The sequence below is a fragment of the Mytilus californianus genome, unplaced genomic scaffold (genome assembly GCF_021869535.1).
Source record: "Mytilus californianus isolate M0D057914Y unplaced genomic scaffold, xbMytCali1.0.p SCAF_22, whole genome shotgun sequence".
Taxonomy (NCBI): Eukaryota; Metazoa; Mollusca; class Bivalvia; order Mytilida; family Mytilidae; genus Mytilus; species Mytilus californianus.
In genome coordinates this window covers 1947637-1968036 of record NW_026262671.1, presented here as the reverse complement: position 1 = coordinate 1968036, position 20400 = coordinate 1947637, and the positions used below count along the sequence as shown (strand labels likewise).

At 34.0% G+C, this 20400-nt stretch overlaps 1 protein-coding gene across 2 annotated transcripts; it reads left to right on the top strand.

Moving 5' to 3' along the window:
• Positions 1 to 10: 10 nt before the first annotated feature.
• Positions 11 to 19136, top strand: LOC127732088 (ankyrin repeat and protein kinase domain-containing protein 1-like). Of its 2 annotated transcripts, XM_052241141.1 has the most exons (4): positions 11 to 80; positions 10475 to 10615; positions 16396 to 16494; positions 17285 to 19136. In XM_052241141.1, exons 2-4 carry the CDS (start codon positions 10483 to 10485, stop codon positions 18406 to 18408), a joined length of 1356 nt encoding a protein of 451 aa, XP_052097101.1. In that variant the 5' UTR covers positions 11 to 80; positions 10475 to 10482; the 3' UTR covers positions 18409 to 19136. The 2 variants fall into 2 exon arrangements, with proteins under 2 accessions (XP_052097101.1, XP_052097102.1); XM_052241142.1 differs by lacking the exons at positions 16396 to 16494; positions 17285 to 19136 and adding an exon at positions 12432 to 14058.
• Positions 19137 to 20400: the final 1264 nt, after the last annotated feature.

Below are 20400 nucleotides of genomic sequence, written 5' to 3'. Positions count from 1 at the left end.
AAAATAAAAACGGACAATGCTATGATATTTCTCTCCGGAACAGAAACCAAGGGTGCAGTCGCTTCAGGGTGTTATTTAAGGTTTGTTAGCTAATTATATAGAATTGATAAATAATATTTGTGTTTAATGTTTCACTAATTGAAACTCTTTCCAAAATTATTTCATACGAGCATACACGGATCATCTATCAGGAAAACCAAACAAGGAAATGTCAAAAAATCCAATGGAAACAGTACGCTAATCGATTTTCTGCTTTCATGCGAATGTCTTCAGACAGAGATATTTTCTTCTTCGCTGGGTTTTACACTTAAGTATTGTTGGTGATTTATTTTTATGGAAATTCACAAATTTCAACATGTTATTTACAGGGTTTTAAATTCTTATTGTATACTGCATGAAGTCTAAGATGAGGGAGATGATACGATTTTGGGATTTAGGATATATGGGCGTTTTTCAATAAAAACGAGAACTCTTGTCCCAGCCACTTTAAAAAAAATATTTTTGATCTTTACAAGTCATTTTTTGTGCAGTCAGTACATTTAATTACATTTAACATTTTTAAGCAAAGAAACATACTATTTTAGAGAGATTAATAAGATATGCATTCGTGAATGGTTAAAAACAACCAAAATGGCATGTCCCTAAGTCTCCAACTCAACATTCACACTCTAAAATATTGTAAAAAGGGTAGACATTAATGTTATTTTTACTTAATATAAGTTCTATAATTATTCAAAAGTATGTTTAGAGCCAACATATTTTAATAAACAGCTTTTGACAAATGATTTTTAATTTTAGCAGGTGTGTCCCTGACAAAATGTTCACTACGAAACGAAGTCATTAAATTTGCGAATGAACATTTTTATATAATCAATGTTTGCAAGAAATGGACTGGATATAAACATTAGGGTCTTACAATAGAAGTGATGCTTTTATAACGGCAGTTAAATTGTTGGCAAAAAATATAGAGCGCATCAAATGGACCAGAGTGATACCGTATTTTTTCTAATGTCCACTACGAAACGGGTCAAATCTCCTTCAGTATCTGGTTTTAAAATTATGAACAAAATATCAGTGTACAGCTTAGTATGTGCTTTGATGAATATAATCATTGTTGTTACTATTGCAATATAGGGATTGTGGGGAAAAAATAAAACATGTGAATATGTTCACTACGTAACGGTCAACTACGAAACAAGTATGGGAGAAAAACGTTTCGTAGTGGACACTACCACTACCATGCAGTCGTTTTTTACTCTTTTTTCAATTATATTCGTGCAAAAAAAAAATAACAAGGGTTAGTTTCATGTAATTTTCAATATGTTTTTATCAACATAGAATAGGGTTGATGTCAACTACGAAACTTTTTGTCCACTACGAAACGGTTTTTGTCAACTACGAAACTCATCAAAATGTCCATTACGTATGTTACGTAGTGGACATTTCGCCATGATGCGTTTCGTAATGGAGTTATACCTTCATATGTGAAGTACTGTCTAATCTTTCTCGATAAAAAATGGTTATCCAATTCAGTAAAAATGAGATCTTCCTAGTATATAAAATAAATCAAACTAGACTGTCAATAGGAGACATTAAAATGCCATAAGATAGCGTTTAGAAGCAGTTTCGTAGTGGACAAATGTCCACTTTGAAACAGTACATAAATTATGAAAAAAATATCATTTTGAAGTGTATTTAAGATTGCACTTTTCATTTACAAACAGGTCTATAATAGAGGTATTCAAAATAACTCTTAAAATAAAATTTTAAACAAGTTGATTTTCCATTTTTAGGTCTGAAATTCGCACTTTTATTGAAAAGCGCCCATATAGGGGGTTAAAAAAATGGGCCGTTGCATATAGGGAATAAACCAAGTGGGGATGTGTGATATAGGGGACAAAAAATAGGGGATGTGGGAAATAGGAGTTAAACAAAGCGGGGATTTGGGACATAGGGGTTAAAAATAGGGATGTGGGATATAGCGGGCAGGGGCGGATCCAGCAATTTTTAAGGAGGAGGGGGGGGGGGGGGTGTGTTCCAACCGTATGTCCCCATTCAATTGCATTGATCGTCAAAAAAAAAGGTGGGTTCCAACCCCCGGACCCCCTTGGATTCGCCATTAATACTGAGGGGTAAAAGAAAGTGGGATCTGTGAAAAAGAAGGGAAAAAGTGAGTTATCAACCCACCCCTTAACATATTCTATTCTAATAATTTAATGGATTATACATACAACAACAAAATGAAATAAAAATCAGGGCGAACAGGTACTATGGGGCTCCTAGGGCTAACGTGAACCTCGGGGCGAACGGACCCGGATTCGTGTCACCCACGTGATGGTGTCATCCCTTTGAGATTTTTAATAATCTCTGATGAAAGATATCCGTTTCTGTACGCATATTTTCATATTTCTGAACTAACGTCGGAAATTGTGCACTATTGTAAAATTAATAGACTTTTTACAGTTATAACTATCTATTGTTTAGTAAATCCTATGTTCATTCAATTCCAGGCGCGGATCCAGGATTTGACGTGTGTGTGTGTGGGGAGGGGGTTGGAGAGATCCTTAGAGTTAGAGTGTTAGAGGACCATATTCAGTTTGACAAAAAAAATGGTGTCAGTAATGCGGTTACCGGCTGTAAATTACATTTTTTTTGTTCTTAGAGGGCTGAATCCGCGCATGAAATCACTTAATCTATTCAATCAACCTTGTATTCTTAGAGTTGGTTTAAGAGTTGATCAATGAGATCAAGTGTCTCTTCTTGCTTTCTAGACTCGCTATCGTATCGATCGTATTCAATCGTTACGATCGTTTAAGAGTTGATCAATTTAATCAACAGTCTCATCTGGTTTTCAAGTATCAGGATTTAGTTGACCACCGGAATTATCAATTATGATCAACGATCGTGTCAAACGTTATAATAGACGTCTCGTGATGTTTTATTGAGTTAATTAAGTAGAAATGTGTTGTTCAATAAATGACAAAGTAATCAATAGTTACAATAGGCAGTTATTTTTAATGAAACCGCGGAAGGGGCATTAAGTTTTACCCTTGTCCGTCTGTACGTATGTACGTCCGTACGTCCCAAAATTGGTTTCCGTTCTCTAACTTTAGTTTGCCTCAACCAAATGTTATGAAACTTACACACAATGCTTATTACCACAAAACATAGATCAAGTTTGAATTTTTGTGGCGTCACTTTTACCGTTCTAGAGTTATGCCCCTTTACAAATGGAAAAATTGCTATTTTTTCGTTTCCGTTCTTTAACTTTAGTCTGCCTCAACCAAATTTTATGAAACTTATACACAATGCTTATTATCACAAAACACAGATGAAGTTAGAATTTTGGTAGCGTCACTTTTACCGTTCTAGAGTTATGCCCATTTACAAATGGAAAAATTGCTGAAATTTTTGTTTCCGTTCTCTCTCTTTAGTTTGCCTCAACCAAATGTTATGAAACTTATACACAATGCTTATTACCACAAAACGCAGATGAAGTTTGAATTTTGGTGGCGTCACTTTTACCGTTCTAGAGTTATGCCCCTTTACAAGTGGAAAAATTCCTGAAATATTTGTTTCTGTTCTCTAACTTCAGTTTGCCTCAACCAAATGTTATGAAACTTATGCACAATACTTGTTACCACAAAACTGAGATCAAGTACAAATTTGGATAGCTTCACTTTTACAGTTCTTGAGTTATATCCTTTTATAATGTTATATGCAAGCGAGGGCATCATCTGTGTCTCATGGACAAATTCCACATTTATTTTAAATAGACTTCAGGATTGCTGTTCTATCATTATAAATCGATTATATCGTTACGATCAATTAAAAAAAGCAAACTGTAATTGTATCGATCGATTGTCGAATACTGTACTTTAATGCGTTAAACGCTGATGTCAGAGCACATTAAGCAGAATGAAAACAGTCAACACAATGGTCAAACAGGAAAAAGACGGAAAAACAACAACAGCCCACAAACTACTACCCATAAAAGAATAGAGTGTGAGAAATATAAACCACAACACATTCCGGTGGTTAACTTAGGTACACCAAAATGCAGTGGCTGATCCAAAAGGCCGGAGGGTGGTAGCCAAAACAATTATTATGTCATGTTTTCACGATTTATATGAATTTTGGCATAAAATCGTCCAAGTAATCCGTTTTATGGGATTAATCACCATTTCACAAATCCTGGATCCGGCCCTGAAATCACAAGCAGTTCCCGCTCCACTTGTGGCACCCGCCGGATTATTTGTTGTTTATTACCTATATAGGACGAGAACAAATAAACAACGGATACGCTATGCCGATTTTTCAAAGTGAATCGACTACGATAAAGGGCGACATGAAATTTTGACATTCACATTAAAATGAGGAGGTGTTGGGTAGTCCAACTTATGTGCCGTTTGTTGTTTGTTGTCCTTGTTCAAGTATGTGTTTTATGATAAGTTTTACGACATATGGTCAAGAAAGGCAAAGATGGAGATATTTGCGCACTTAAAACTGGTTAAATATAAAAATATATATAAGGCCATTTCGATTTTCTTTTCGGGGGAGGGGAGGATGCTTTTTAAAATGAATAACTTTGCATTGAGTCAATAGATCGATACGAAACGATTAAAAACAGACTAATAAAAAAACAATAGACACAAATCACCAATTTAAGAGTAATCGCATTCTGAAAGCTAGTACAAAGCTAATTACAACTAATTTATAAAACATGTTCTCCCAAACTTAATTATCAATCAGTGCACATCTAACGGATTTATCGTAAGGACACCATATACAGTTTGAGAAACGTATGCCATAGCAGGTCCACACTACTTGTGTATTTTCAATCAGGCTATCTGGACCACGTGTTGTTTATTTTGGTTTGATTTTGCAGTTTTGTATGGGTTTATTTCCCGGGGAATCGGTTGCTCGAGGTGCATATATAGCTATTATGCTTATGCTATTTCATTGAGAGATACATAAAGTTGACAAAAAATACTGATGCATTTACGACCATGGCTTCAACGGCATCTGTGAAAAAAAAATCTATATTTAATTAAATTCAGATACTCATGATTTAATCAGCAACCTTGTCATATATTTCATCTTAATTTTTCGACCTAATCACTTATTATGAAGATGGAAAAGTTAACTATTTCAGGGACTCACCCCTACCACACATGATATATAGTACACATATAAAGTACACATGGAAAGCTGTGATAATGTTAATTCCAGGGCGAATTTAATAAAACATTAGAAATTTGGATCAGATTTAAACCCAAACACATTGGCTGTTGTCTTAGTGATTTCTTATACATATACATGTATCTCCTTTCACCGGGCTGAAGTACGTTCACTATTCACTATTCACTTTTCACTATTCAAAATTCATGAATAGTGAACTGTGTTTTTTTGCACTATTCACTATTCAAGTTTATTCAAATTGAATAACTTTAATATTTACTTGTATATATAAAAATTAAAAAAAAGATGTGGTATGATTGCCAATAAGACAACTCTCTACAAGAGACCAAATGACACAGACATTAACAGCTATAGGTCACCATACGACCTTCAACAATGTACAAAGCCCATACCGCATAGTCAGCTATAAAAGGCCCAGAAATCACTAATGTAAAAAGAATCCAAACGAGAAAACTAACGCCCTAATTATTGTACAAAAAAATGAACAAAAAACAAATATGTAATTTATATATAAAAACATGCTAGCGGGATCCCAACCCTCCCCTAACCTGGGACAGTAGTATAACAGATCCACATAAGAACCAACTATAATCATAGTACTGAAGTACTGAACATCGGATGACCGCAAATTCTTGTGGATGGTCACAAGCACTTGTGAAAGTGAGGTTAATGTACAGAGATATATTTTTTTCTGAAACAAGTTCGTGCGTGGATGATGAATCTATTATATTGTAACAGATACATCTTAATATCTAGTATATATGTCTCTGATTTTAGTGAAACAAATCAGTATACTCTGGTTTGTTGTTATATATTATATTAATATTTGTATATAACAGTTACATGTATATATCATTTTCATCCATTTGTATATTATTCTATTCTTCTATTCTAATAATAGTGCATTGCAAGTGCATGGTGGACACTCTTCTGTAATAATTCGATTTTTCTAATAGATTGGATTGAAAAGGCTTTCATAATTTTCCGCAAACCATTCTTGAGATATTCTTCCGCATGCGTTAACACAATTCATCTAAACGAGTGAAAAGATATTAATGATTTTTTACTTATATATATATTTCTAACGACAAAACATTTTCATATTATTAATTTATGTTATAAAATAAAATATTTAAAAGAAATGAATTTATAACAGGCGATAAGGAATGTTATTTTGCACTCGATAATGTCCGCGTATTTATATATCGGTTACAAGTCAACCACGAAAGTTACGTAAGTAGAAATCTCTGTTGCAACAATACATCGGAATGCCCTCACGGTCATTGCGATGTAAAAATCAGTTGTAAAAGGCTTAACTCATCAGATGGATACAAATAGAAATACATATTAACAAAAACATAGAGTAAACGTGGACGGGTACTTGAACATCCCAACAACAAAAAAGGACTCTTAGTGCAGATCTGAGTGTACTCATAATTACTAACAGATAGTTCAAAGCAAATAACAACTAATAAAAAAATGCATCTAAGACTAAATTATCAATCAGTGCACATCCAACATGGATTTAGTGTTAAGATCAGAGAAAAACATGACATTGTGCAATGACAAGATACAGGAATCGACAGATTGTAGATCAATGGAATTTGATTTACTGATAAAAACAATATTAATACCAATATAAACAATATTCAAAGAATTAATGACAGCATTGGATTGGTAACCTTTTAGAATAATTTTATTTAAAAAATCGATAAGTTGGTTTGTTTTGTGTAATGAATTGCTATAATTCGATTAAAATACTATCAGCTTAAAACGTCGAGGACTAGTATTATATAGTACTAAGGTATAAAGAGATAGGATATTTGTTAGGCCTATCCCTTTTATCTAGAATTATTTATTTTTACGTAAAATTGCATTTGATCATGCATCTCAAATCCACTTATGCATATCTAGAAGCTTACGGTACAATTGTCGCACTTAGTTTGTTACATATATTTTTAGGGGTGGTGTCCACTTTTATTCATAACGCATTAAAGTGAGCATTCGTTTCCGGCATCATTTCTCTATCGGGATGTCCACACTAAATGAAATCCGCGACTAAACGGTACACCTTGTGTTAGGGGAGGGCAAAAGAATTATTCTGTCTCAAAGTGCCAATAATTCTTTTCAAAATCTCATTTTCCAATTAAAAATACCTGTACTCACATATTTTCACATTTATATATAAAAAAACATAGAAAAATATGAAAAGGCTATAAGAGGTAATATATACAAGTAATGAAAGGTTCGTATAAAAAACTAGGGGTGTTTTCCTCAAGAAGAATATAATATAATAGCACTAAAAAATAGGAGATCTGTGTTATGGAACGCCCGAATACCAAAAAAAAACCAAAAACAACGCCGAACCGACACAAATTACAGGTATATCCTATATACCATAAGAAAGCTTATAAAATGAGGAACAAAAGCTATATAGTGAATATAGGGCACAGATCCGGTTTAAGGGATAATGAAGCGCCCGAATATCGAAAACGGCCGAACCTTAGAAAAAATACAACACAAATCACGTTACGATCGAGTTTTGAACCCCCGAATCCCCTAATTACAGGTATATCCTATATACCATAAGAAAGCTTATAAAATGAGGAACAAAAGCTATATAGTGAATATAGGGCACAGATCCGGTTTAAGGGGTAATGAAGCGCCCGAATATCGAAAACGGCCGAACCTTAGAAAAAATACAACACAAATCACATTACGATCGAGTTTTGAACCCCCGAATCCCCTAATTACAGGTATATCCTATATACCATAAGAAAGCTTATGAAATGAGGAACAAAAGCTATATAGTGAATATAGGGCACAGATCCGGTTTAAGGGATAATGAAGCACCCGAATATCGAAAACGGCAGAACCTTAGAAAAAATACAACACAAATCACGTTACGATCGAGTTTTGAACCCCCGAATCCCCTAATTACAGGTATATCCTATATACCATAAGAAAGCTTATAAAATGAGGAACAAAAGCTATATAGTGAATATAGGGCACAGATCCGGTTTAAGGGATAATGAAGCACCCGAATATCGAAAACGGCCGAACCTCAGAAAAAATATAACACAAATCACATTACGATCGAGTTTTGAACCCCCGAATCCCCTAATTACAGGTATATCCTATATACCATCAGAAAGCTTATAAAATGAGGAACAAAAGCTATATAGTGAATATAGGGCACAGATCCGGTTTAAGGGATAATGAAGCGCCCGAATATCGAAAACGGCCGAACCTTAGAAAAAATACAGCACAAATCACGTTACGATCGAGTTTTGAACCCCCGAATCCCCTAATAACAGGTATATCCTATATACCATAAGAAAGCTTATAAAATGAGGAACAAAAGCTATATAGTGAATATAGGGCACATACATGTATTCAGTGTAAGGGATAATGAAGCGCCCGAATACCGAGTTTTGTGTTGTTTTTTTTTCTTAGGTTCGGCCGTTTTCGGTTTTCGGTCGCTCGTTACCCCTTAAATTGCATCTGTGCCACATATTCACTATATAGCTTTTGTTCCTCATTTTATTACCTTTCTTGTGATATATAGGATATACCTGTAATTAGGGGATACGGGGGTTCAAAACTCGATCGTAACGTGATCTGTGGTGTATTTTTTCTTAGGTTCGGCCGTTTTCGGTTTTCGGTCGCTCGTTACCCCTTAAATTGCATCTGTGCCACATATTCACTATATAGCTTTTGTTCCTCATTTTATTACCTTTCTTGTGATATATAGGATATACCTGTAATTAGGGGATACGGGGGTTCAAAACTCGATCGTAACGTGATCTGTGGTGTATTTTTTCTTAGGTTCGGTTCGTCGTTGTTTGAGATGTTTTTGGTATTCGGGCGTAGTATAACATAGATCTCCTATTAGTGCTATTATTAGATTTTTCTTTAGGGAAACACCCCTAGTTTTTTATACGAAACTTTCATTACTTGTGTATATTACCACTTCTAGACTTTTCATATTGATAATATTTTTTAAATATAAATGTGTAAATTTTTGAGAATTTGAAAAGAATTATTGGCACTCAAAGACGTAATCTACGGACTGAACGGTACACCTTGTGTCAGGGGAGTGAAAAAAAATACGTTAAGTGTGGACATCTTGATAGTGAAATGAGTCTGAAACGAATGCTCACTTTAATGCTTTATGAATAAAAGTAGACCCCACCCCTAGAAATATACGTAACAAACTGAGTGCGACAATTGTACCGTAAACTTCTAGATATATGCATAAGTGGGTTTTAGATGCATGATCAAATGTAATGTTACGTAAAAAATAAATAATTCAGTCTAAATATTAAAAAGGGATAGGCCTAACAAATATCTTTTCTCTTTATACCTTAATACTATATAATTCAATAGAGATTTCTACTTACGTTACTTTCGTTTTTGACTGCAAACCTATCTAAATTATCGTTTGCAAAATAATATTTATTTATTAAATGATTACTCATAAAAATATTTTATTTTATGATATAGATTGATAACATGAAAATATTGTGTCGTTAGAAATATATATATATAATATAAGTAAAAAATCATGGATATTTTTGCAATCGTTTAGAAGAATAACAATTATCCCGTTAGTTTTTTATCTTTTGAATTCCTTTTACATTTATGATTTATGCGGTATGGGATTTGCACATTGCTGAAGGCCGTACGGTGACCTAAAGCATGTAATGTCTGTGTCATTGTCAATCATACCAATTTTTTCTAATTTTTGTATATACAAGTAGATACTACAGTTATTCATGACAATTTAATAAACTTGAATAGTGAATAGTGCAAAAAAAACACAGTTCACTATTCATGAATTTTGAATAGTGAAAAGTGAATAGTGAATAGTGAACGTACTTCAGCCCGGTTCTCCTTTCAACCTACATGCCACTATTTTGTTGTAAAATGCATGTAAGGATTGTCGTTAGAACATGTTACAAGGACACATCTGTTTTGTATGAAACAATAAGGAAATGTGTGAAAAGCTTATTTGAAACCGTTTCACTGACTGGATTATTACGTGTATCATACAATTGACCGTTCCTAAAAGTAATCAGGTCACATTAAAGATGCAACATGGCCGACACGGCGGCAAATGTGAAATACATATTCTAAAAAAACGGCCTGTTTGTCGAAATCGATTTATGTAAAATTAAAATGTGAGTGTTACTTAATATGAATGATGATATAGCTTCACGATTTACCATTATATCTTCTTGAATTTGAACATTTTTTTTTATCATTCCAGTTATCACTATGATGGACAACCAAGCCAATAACAACACAACCGATCTTCCACCGGCACCAGCTGTCCCTGCTTTACGACAAAGAGAGGACGAAGAAGACATCATGGCTATGTTAGAAGCCAGAGTCGATCCTGTACAAGAAGGTAAACTAAGACAAATAACTAATTGAACTAGCGAACATATATGTTTTGTAATGTTGGGTTCCTGTCTCACTGCTGCACCACATCTCCTTATCAATATTTGAACAGCGTATAATCTTCTGCGTCATTTGGTCTCTGGTGGAATGTTGTCGCAACCATACCATATTTTCTTATTTTTGTATAAAGCATGTCACGAATTATATTGCAAAAACAATTTGCTTTTTTATTTTTATTTTTTGCTTTTCATGGATATTTGTTTTTTTTTTCATGTTGCTTGCAGTTCTATTTGTTATGTTTGGGATTGTGTTGACTTTTGTTACTATTATTAGATGTACTTTTCTGATAAAAGAAACGATCGATGTGTTCATGCAAAAATATCTATAGCTAGGATTTTCAGTAATTCCTTGAACGAGCTTAATATACCGGGATATTTGTAATAAACTACTAATTTTCCGTTGCAACATCATCAGGAGTGTATTTTAAAACTATTGTATGCCATGTCGTGTAATATATTTTGAATGCAATGTCATCACTCTAGAATCACTTTTCTGATTGAAAATGGGTTTTTAAAACAATTTGTGTAGGAACTAGATATGAGCTGGCGAAACAGGAGAAACTGTTATTTCCAGAACGCAAGAGGCCACCGGTTTTGATAGGATGAACAAAAGAAGGTCGTATTACCCAAAATTCATAGGAATTGGCATTTCCAAAAATCAATAGGAATTTGTAATACTCAGAATCGATAGGAATTTTTAATACTCAGAATCGATAGGAATTTGTAATACTCAGAATCGATAGGAATTTGTAATACTCAGAATAGATAGGAATTTGTAATACTCAGAATCGATAGGAATTTGTAATACTCAGAATCGTTAGGAATTTGTAATACTCAGAATCGATAGGAATTTGTAATACTCAGAATCGAAAGGAATTTTGCAATACTCAGAATCGATAGGAATTTGTAATACTCAGAATCGTTAGGAATTTGTAATACTCAAAATTCGGTAAGAATTTGTAATACCTAAAATCGATAGGAATTTGTAATACTCAGAATTCATAGGAATTTGTAATACTCAGAATCGAGAGGAATTTGCAATACTCAAAATCGATAGGAATTTGCAATACTCAGAATCGATAGGAATTTGTAATATTCAGAATCGACAAGAATTTGTAATACCTAAAATCGATAGGAATTTGTAATTCTCAGAATTGATAGGAATTTGTAATACTCGGAATTGTTAAAAATATGAATTACCCAGAATTTATATAATATGTTTATCCAAAACTTCAGTTCTAAGTTTTTACTGTACACGCCTCTTTTTGTTTTTTGTGTCTCTTGGTGACCACTGATTTTAGTTTTAAGATAGGCGTTTTTATCATTTCCATGTAAATTACAGTACTCATAATGCGATTCAGTTAACAATCATGATGGTGTTGAGCAATTCACTATGAGTCAGAGCAAATGCTGGTTATTTACGGGGATAACACATGTCATGTATTATCTATATGTAATATATACAGAGAATAATTCTTGTAGATGCTCACCCACAATCACCAATATTTTACTAAATTACTTTGTGTGTACTGTATGAGGGTCTTGTTGGGGGGTTTATATAATATAGAATAATAGGATGAAAAAATAAAGAAAGAGAAAATGTTTTTAATAAAAAAAAAAAAGAATAATGAAGTGCTTAAAGACAAAGAATAGTGACAAATGGACCCCAAAAATAAGAATAGAGCTAAATTGCATTAAGAAATATAAAAGAAAACAAATAATTCAGAACTTCTGTAATACACTCGACTTATTTTACTTCTGTAGAGAGGATGAGACAAAAGGCCATGCAGTTTGCTCTAGTTGGCGCAATCGAGAGACGAGACAGTCAAAAGGTCAAACAATTGATCGTCGAAGGAGTTAATATTGATGCTCAGATAATGTACACGAAAACCCCACTGACACACTCAATTGAATTAAAACACGGGGATATAGCGATACTTTTACTTGAAAATGGATGTGATCCTAAACTTACCGTAAATCATTTTCCTTACTTTCAACCAATCCACCTCGCAGCAAGGGAAGATTTGTCCGAGGTTGCTGAGAAATTGATCGAAATGGATGTTGATCTTGATATTTGTGACACGGACAAAATGACACCTTTAATTCTGGCGAGTTATTATTGTCGAACCAATGTAGTTAATCAACTGATAAAATACGACTCAGATATTAACTTTCAAGATAGTTGTGGCAGAACATCGCTCCATCGTGCAGTCGAAAGTGAATCAATCGAGGTGGTAAAAATTTTAATTAGAAATAAGGCCGATATGAATATAATCGACCACAAAGGATGGACACCGTTACATTTAGCACTTGCTTTGAACTTTCAAGAAATTGTAAATATTTTATTGGAAAACAAGTGTAAGCTTGAAACTTCTGACGTGAATGGGAGAACACCACTCTGTATAGCATGTGACTTTTTAAGCAGGAAAAACTATGACATTATTAGAGCAACACAATTCAGCTATGAAGCAAGGAAAAGGGACTTTATGCAAGGTAGATATTTAAGTCTGTTGCAACGTCCAAAGGAAGACAGAGAAACTCTTTCCATGGTTACGACCCTTATTAATAAAGGTGCTAACATTGATGGAAGTCAAAGTCTTTCAAATTCCGATGGACACCAGAGCCTTCCTATCACCGTAGCTGCAATGGCAGATCATACAGGCACTGTACAGATGTTGATAAATTCAGGAGCATGGATTCCACAAAACTGGCAACCAGTTTCATCAGTCCAACTCGGATTTGAAATGCATCAGTTGTCAGAATGGATTGAATTTCAAAGTGTTGTTCAGCTAACATTAAGTTGGCAATGTAAACGGACAATAAGAAAGTTGTTTGCAACAACATGTGACGATATAGATAACGCTATCAGTAAACTGTCCCTGCCTCCTGCCCTGAAGATGTTCTTACGATGAAGAGATTCCTTATTATTCATAATATTGGTAACATTGTGAACATGTGTACAATAAAACATTGTGATTGGTCGACCTCGTTTTAATCAAAATCTTTCTGACCAATGGTTTTTGGTTTTATTATAATTTAAAAAAGCCGTTGACAATTATTTTCTGACAGAGCGAAATTTCAAATTGTTTTTTGTTTTGTTTGTTTGGTCGTTGACATATATTTCATCTTCCATGTCTTTTTACCTTTTGAAAGAAACAAATAATTTACATGCCAGTGTATCTTAAGATATGTTCCGATTTTATTTTACTAGTGTTCTCGCAATATTTGAGTGATTTGCATAGCTGTTTATTGCCATGTACCATTTTAAAGCGGGGTAAACAATATTTGATTTTGATTTATATAACTAGCTGAATGCATTATCAATATGTCTGCCTGTTTTCAATACCATTTGCACGTGTAGTAATTCAAGTGGCTTGCTCAAGTGGTATTGGTGATTTGAATAAATTTTATCACTAAAATATTTACTCTTATTTTTAGGTCACATGGCCCGAAGGTCTTTTGGCGTCCTTCGTCTGTCATCGTCGTCCCTTAACTTTTACAAAGACCATCTTCTGTTTAACTGCTTTGTCACATTTAACCAAACTTGGTCATAATTATCATTGGGGTATATAGTTTTGAAAAATTTGTCTGATAACTCTGCCCGCCAACAATGATGGCTGCCATGGCTACAAATAGAGCATACGGGTAAAATGTAAGTTTTGTCTATTATTTTGAAAATCGCTATGAATAGAGAAAATCTGACGGGGACAGAAATGTTCAGACAATTTCTTATTAGAGTTATTGCCCTAAAATGACGAGTTTTACTACCATGTTTTTTTTTCATTTTGCCTATTACCTTGAAAACTATTATAATAGATAGAGAGAAACTTTTAAACAGCAAAACAAATCAGCAATATATGATCTTACAATGAGTCAAACAAAGCGGAATCATCAATTGACTCCTTATCATAGTTATTGCCCTTTAATGATAATTTTTACCATTTTTTGCGTATTTGCCTTTAATCTTTAAAACTACAACAGATAGATACAAAGTTTGAACAGCATAAGGGACCAACCAGACAAGATCTACAAAATAGTCTAATAGTTGAATTCTTCAATGAATTGGATATTGAATCTATTGCTCTTTAATGGCGACTTTTTACCAATGTTCGGCTTTCGTCTGATGTGGACTGTTTGTTCTTGCTTGAGTACATCCACAATTTTGTAGAGGGACGTCCTATTTTTATGCCCCTAGGCTAAGTTTGGGCATTATGTTTTTCAATCTCAATCTCGGTCTAGCCCGCTTAATGTTAAAGTTTTTGGTCAGGGTAGTTTTTGATGAATTTGAAGTCCAATGAACTTTAAACTTAGTACACATGTTCCAGCTATCATATGACCTATCCAATTTTAATGTCAAATTAGAGTTTTGACCCTAATTACACGGTCCATTGAACATAGAAAATGATAGTGCGAGATGGGCATCCGTGTACATATTCTTGTTGGTCATGTATTCGCGACGACATCGAAAAAAGGCAAGCCGTTTTGCTACTTATTCTTACTTCAAGATATCTCAAACTTTATAAGATATCTTATATAGTTTATAAGATATCATATATAGTTTATGAGACATCTTATATAGTTTATGAGATATCTTATATAGTTTATGAGATATCTTATATAGTTTATAAGATATCTCATATAATTTTCTTTATAAGATATCTTATATAACATTAAAAATATCTTATATAATATATAAGATATCTCATATAATATATAAGATATCTTATGAAAATAAAATTATATAAGATATCTTATATATTAAAGGAGATATCTTATATATTATAGGAGATATCTTGAAATTCGAATAAATTGTAAAACGGCTTGCCATATTCATTCATTTCTTTAAATTATGTTATCCTTATTTCGATATTAATCTTGTAATACATCACCAATTTTAACACAAGCAAGCTGAGGGAAAACCTAAAATATTGCAAATTAGTGTCTCAAGTGTGTTTACTACATACTCGTAAGTTGCTATGGGCACTTCCAGTTGTTATTAAATATTTACAGGTTTCAATGTCAACTGAAGGTTAGGGAGCTACCATTTGATTTTTATGGGGAGGGGGGCTAGGATGAAATTTGAAAAAAATAGGCAGGACAGGAGTTTTGAGTAAAAAAAAAAGGCAGGATGAGACACTTGCAAAAAAAAAGTCAGGACGACAATTTAGGTAAAAAAAAGTCAGGATAAACTAAAATAAAAAAGGCAGGACTGAATAGAGTGAAAAATAAAAAGGCAGGATAGAAATTACAGCTAAAAAAAATCCAGGACAACATTTTTCATCCTAGCCCCCCCCCCCCCCCCCCCCCCCCCCCCCCCCCCCCCCCCCCCATAAAAATCAAATGGTAGCTCCCTTAACAAAAATGCAAAATAATTCCTATCTAGCTACCCTGTTTTTCTTCTTCAAGAAAACCAAACTACTTAACGAAGCACGCACCTTTTTTGTTTAGCCTTACAAATTAAAATAGCATATTATTAATTTGGTGCATATGAACACAGAGCAATTTTACGGTCAACTGAGCATAGACAATAATAGTGCGAGTGGGGCATCCGTTTACTATGGACATATTATTGTTGGTTTTGTTTTGCTTTTTTCTTTGCTTTGTTTCATTTATATGTGTTTCATTTTCTTTGTTTTATCCAAAATATTTTTTCAATCGTTTTTCATTAGTTTATTCTAACACACAAACTGTTTATTTATTTTTTTAATTTTATATGTTACCATTCAAGACCTACCACCTGCACCAGCTGTACCGGAAGTACAACAGAACTCAGACCAAGATGACATCATCGCTGTGCTGAGAGCTCAAAGAGATCGGAAACAAGAAGGTTAACAATTGCTAAATTTTACTTAAAGAGAAACACATAAAATTATAGTAAATGCAAATGACAATTGCATTGAGGAATCATGTTACATGGTCAGCATGAGCAGTACATGTCTGCAGAAAAAGTTATGAATTAAAATAATCTTTTGAGGATACACGTTCGTGCTTTTCTCAGAGTAAATTGCTATTTTATGTTGCACTATATTGTTGAAATTTTTAATAGATAAGGGCATAAAGGACGTGCTTTTGATATGGAAAATAAAAAAAAAAACAATTGGCATAAATTCTTCCAAAAATTGAATCGTCCAGTCACGTCCGGAGATTTAAACCATATATGTTCAATTTTACAGAAATTCCAAAAAAAAACCTGTTTCCGGCATGATTTTTTTAAGTGAAGCCATGCTAATGTCTATAAGTAGAGCTTATCATACAACTGGTTGTAAAATTTTCTTGATTCCATTTAAGATTAGTTCATTGAAAGAGTCACCACCAGTGTAAAACAAATGTTTTTCACACCGTCGTTTTTTTAAATTATGATATACTACTCAACCATACCCTGATGTAATATGCGGGAAAAGTATGTCATAATTTGCTCATTGTTTGTGTGTGATTTGAAACATTTGTGTGCGAATGCAGTGTTATTTATTTTGACTATGAGTGTATGCTCTTAAGATGAACATATAAGTTTCAAGGAGTTTATTTTTAACTCATAGTTTATTATCATAAAAAACTTAAATTGAAAGAATATGTTATTGGACAAGTATATATAGAATAGAATACTCTTTTCCTTACAGAGAAAATGAAACAAAAAGCCAAACAGTTTGCCATGGTTGGTGCCATAGAAAAGCAAGACAGTGAAAAACTTCAACAACTGATTCAGGATGGAGTTAATATTGATGCTGAAATCATATTTACCAGGACACCACTGACGCATGCTATAGAACTTAGACACGAAAACATCGCAATACAATTAATAGACAATGGTTGCGACCTATATTTACCGGTTGATGAATTTCCGTATCCTCAACCAATTCATCTAGCTGCAAGGGAAGGTTTGCCAAACGTAATCAGGAAGCTAATCGAAAACGAGGTTGATCCGAATGTGATGGATGCCGATCAGATGTCACCGTTAACAATTGCAAGTCACTACGGACATGTAGAAGTAGCTGAATTGCTTATTCTATCTGGTTGTAATATAAACTTTAGGGACAGCTGTTATAGGACCCCATTACACCGTGCCGTAGAAGTTGGATCAATAGAAGTGACTTCAGTGTTATTAAAACACAAGGCTGATATAGATGCAAGCGACATTAAAGGATGGACGCCATTACATATGGCAGTGGCATTGGATCATCAAAATATCGTCAACCTTCTAGTAGACAATAACTGCTCCTTAGATTATTATGATACCAATAATAAAACTCCATTGACTATTGCTTGCGATTATTTGAGCAGAAGTAATGTCGATATTGTCAGAGCTACACAATTTAGTTATGACGGTCGAACAATAGATTTTCTTCAAGGGAGATATCTTAGTCTCTTGCAAAGATCAAGAGAACAAAGAGAATTATTGCAAACCGTCGTGAAACTTATAAACGCCGGTGCAAATGTTGACGGTCATGAATTTCGGCCAATCACTGCTGCCGCCTATGGTAACAATTCCGATACTGTATACCTGTTAATCAATGCTAGCGCATGGATTCCTCAGGACTGGTTTCTGTTCTCTCCTGATGTACAATTAGGTCATAAAATGACACAACTTATAGACTGGATAACAGCTCAATATTTGTTGCAATTTACTTTACTAAGGCAATGCAAAAGGACCATTAGAAAAACACTGGCGAAACGATGTTACAACATTGATATCGGAATAGAAAATCTCCCTTTACCCCCGGGAATTAAATCCTTTCTTCGATGAAGACACATCAGTGACATCCTCAACAATTTAATGCTTGCTACATTATCAATAAGATTTTCAATTGAAATTATCATTTCGATTTGAGTTTATCTTTATTGTATGAAAAAAGGTTCTCATCATTGTAGTTATTCAGAAAAGGAGAAAATTCATCCAGTCCCCAGTTTCGGACCAAAATTAAAAAAAAAGACTTGTGCGAATTATATGTAACAGTTATATTAGCTTAGAACATAATTGTCAAGATCTTCCGCTGTTTACACATTATTTTTGTTTTGTGGCAACTGCAATTTTGCACATTCATAATCATCAATTTTATTATATATATATTGCAAAACATTTTCTCCGTATGTGATTTGAATTCTCTTCAATATATTGGAATCAAATTGACGAACACATTATGACCCCCTTTCGTTTTCGTATATTGCGGTAAATTCTGTTTTCTTCTCTCTTTATTTCATTAACTAGCTGCATTTTGCGTCTTCTCAACACTTTTTTTTCAGATCTGTAAATCAACTTACTTCATGAGATTTCAATTTGATGATTAGTAATAAATCAAAATTTTCTGTGTAGAATTTAAAGTGCATGTGACACCCTGTAGTGAATAGATCTCAAAAGCTAGGACGAAATCTTCCTTGCACAATCTGTGTTTTATTTGTTAACCGTTTGGATTTTTTTGTGATGCCATTTTATGTAACTGCACTACAATGTTGCGTGGTTTGATTAAAAATATAAATGTTTAGTTTGTTTTTTGTGAGTTCCAACTATTTGTTATGATATTGACTCCTCCAAAGCAATATAAAACATCTCTACATAAGTCTTGAAAGTGCTCATTAAGTTAAAGTTCTTGTCTTATTTTGTCGACCTGTGTATGACAGAATTATTAAACAGAATACAACAGTGGCGATTATTATTACTCTGTATAGTAAGTACCCTCTATAACATATTCAATGATTAATGTAAAAGTATCAAACTATTTCAAGTTAAGCATTCTGTGTATTGCTCATGTAATGATATACCAAAGGTTTAACACGAACAATAATAGGTGACAGGGATTATTCATACCTGCCAACTTTCACGATTTAGGCGTGTACTACACGATTTTGACCCTTTGTCACGGATCGCAATAGGGTTACTCTTGGTCTTATTCTAGATATGACCGTCTGTAAAACCCTTGTCGAGGTTGGGCGTCCGTTTTGCTGTTCGGGATGGACAAGTACGCATACACGTCCAGTCAGAATGGGGACGTCAAATCCGATGCTTCTTGTAGAGAGAATGTCATGCTCTCTGCACGTTTAAAACCCTTACAACAACTCTTCGAGGGGTTCGTAGGTGGCCTGTTGCAAGGCAAAATGTCTGTCCCTTTCCAATATTGCCTAATTTTCCAGTGGCAGCCAACATTTTCTTAACCTTTATACCGGACGGCCTGTACTAAGGTCCAACTTATTATATATTTTTGTAATTGTTTTCGTCCTGAACATCCATGAAATACTTGCCGATGGACGTTAAACACCCAACAAACAATCGATCAAGAACATAAAAGTCTTTGTAACAGCGATCGGAAAAAGATATAGAGCAACACCGGAATTCCACAAAAAACCCATTGGCATGTTCGTTGTGAATGACCTAACATCTGGTCACCAAGACGAATATGATGAAGGCAGAGGTCTGAAATGGCATGTCAGTGACTGCAAAAAGTTCTTTGTTCGTGTATGCAGCATTGTCATTTTTCTTACTTTCTTCTGTTATACCTATTCTAAAATCGGACTTGAGTTTTATTGTGCGTAGTGCTATGTTATTTTTTTTTATTCTACATCGACTAGAGGTATAGGGGAGGGCTGATATCTCACATGTTTAACATGGCCGCATTTTGTGCGACTGTCCCAAGTCAGGAGCCTTTGGCCTTTGTTAGTCTCCGGTATGGGATTATCTCGCTGTGTTTAAGACCCATTGGTGGCCTTTGGTTGTTTTCTGCTCTTTTGGTCGGGTTGTTGTCTC

Bases quoted from the DNA above. Each gene is read 5' to 3' on its own strand.
- LOC127732088 (XM_052241141.1), top strand. From the start codon at position 10,483: ATGATGGACAACCAAGCCAATAACAACACAACCGATCTTCCACCGGCA. The intron at 10,616-16,395 runs GTAAACTAAGAC...TTACCATTCAAG, and splicing joins AGTCGATCCTGTACAAGAAG to ACCTACCACCTGCACCAGCT. The intron at 16,495-17,284 runs GTTAACAATTGC...TTTTCCTTACAG, and splicing joins AAGAGATCGGAAACAAGAAG to AGAAAATGAAACAAAAAGCC.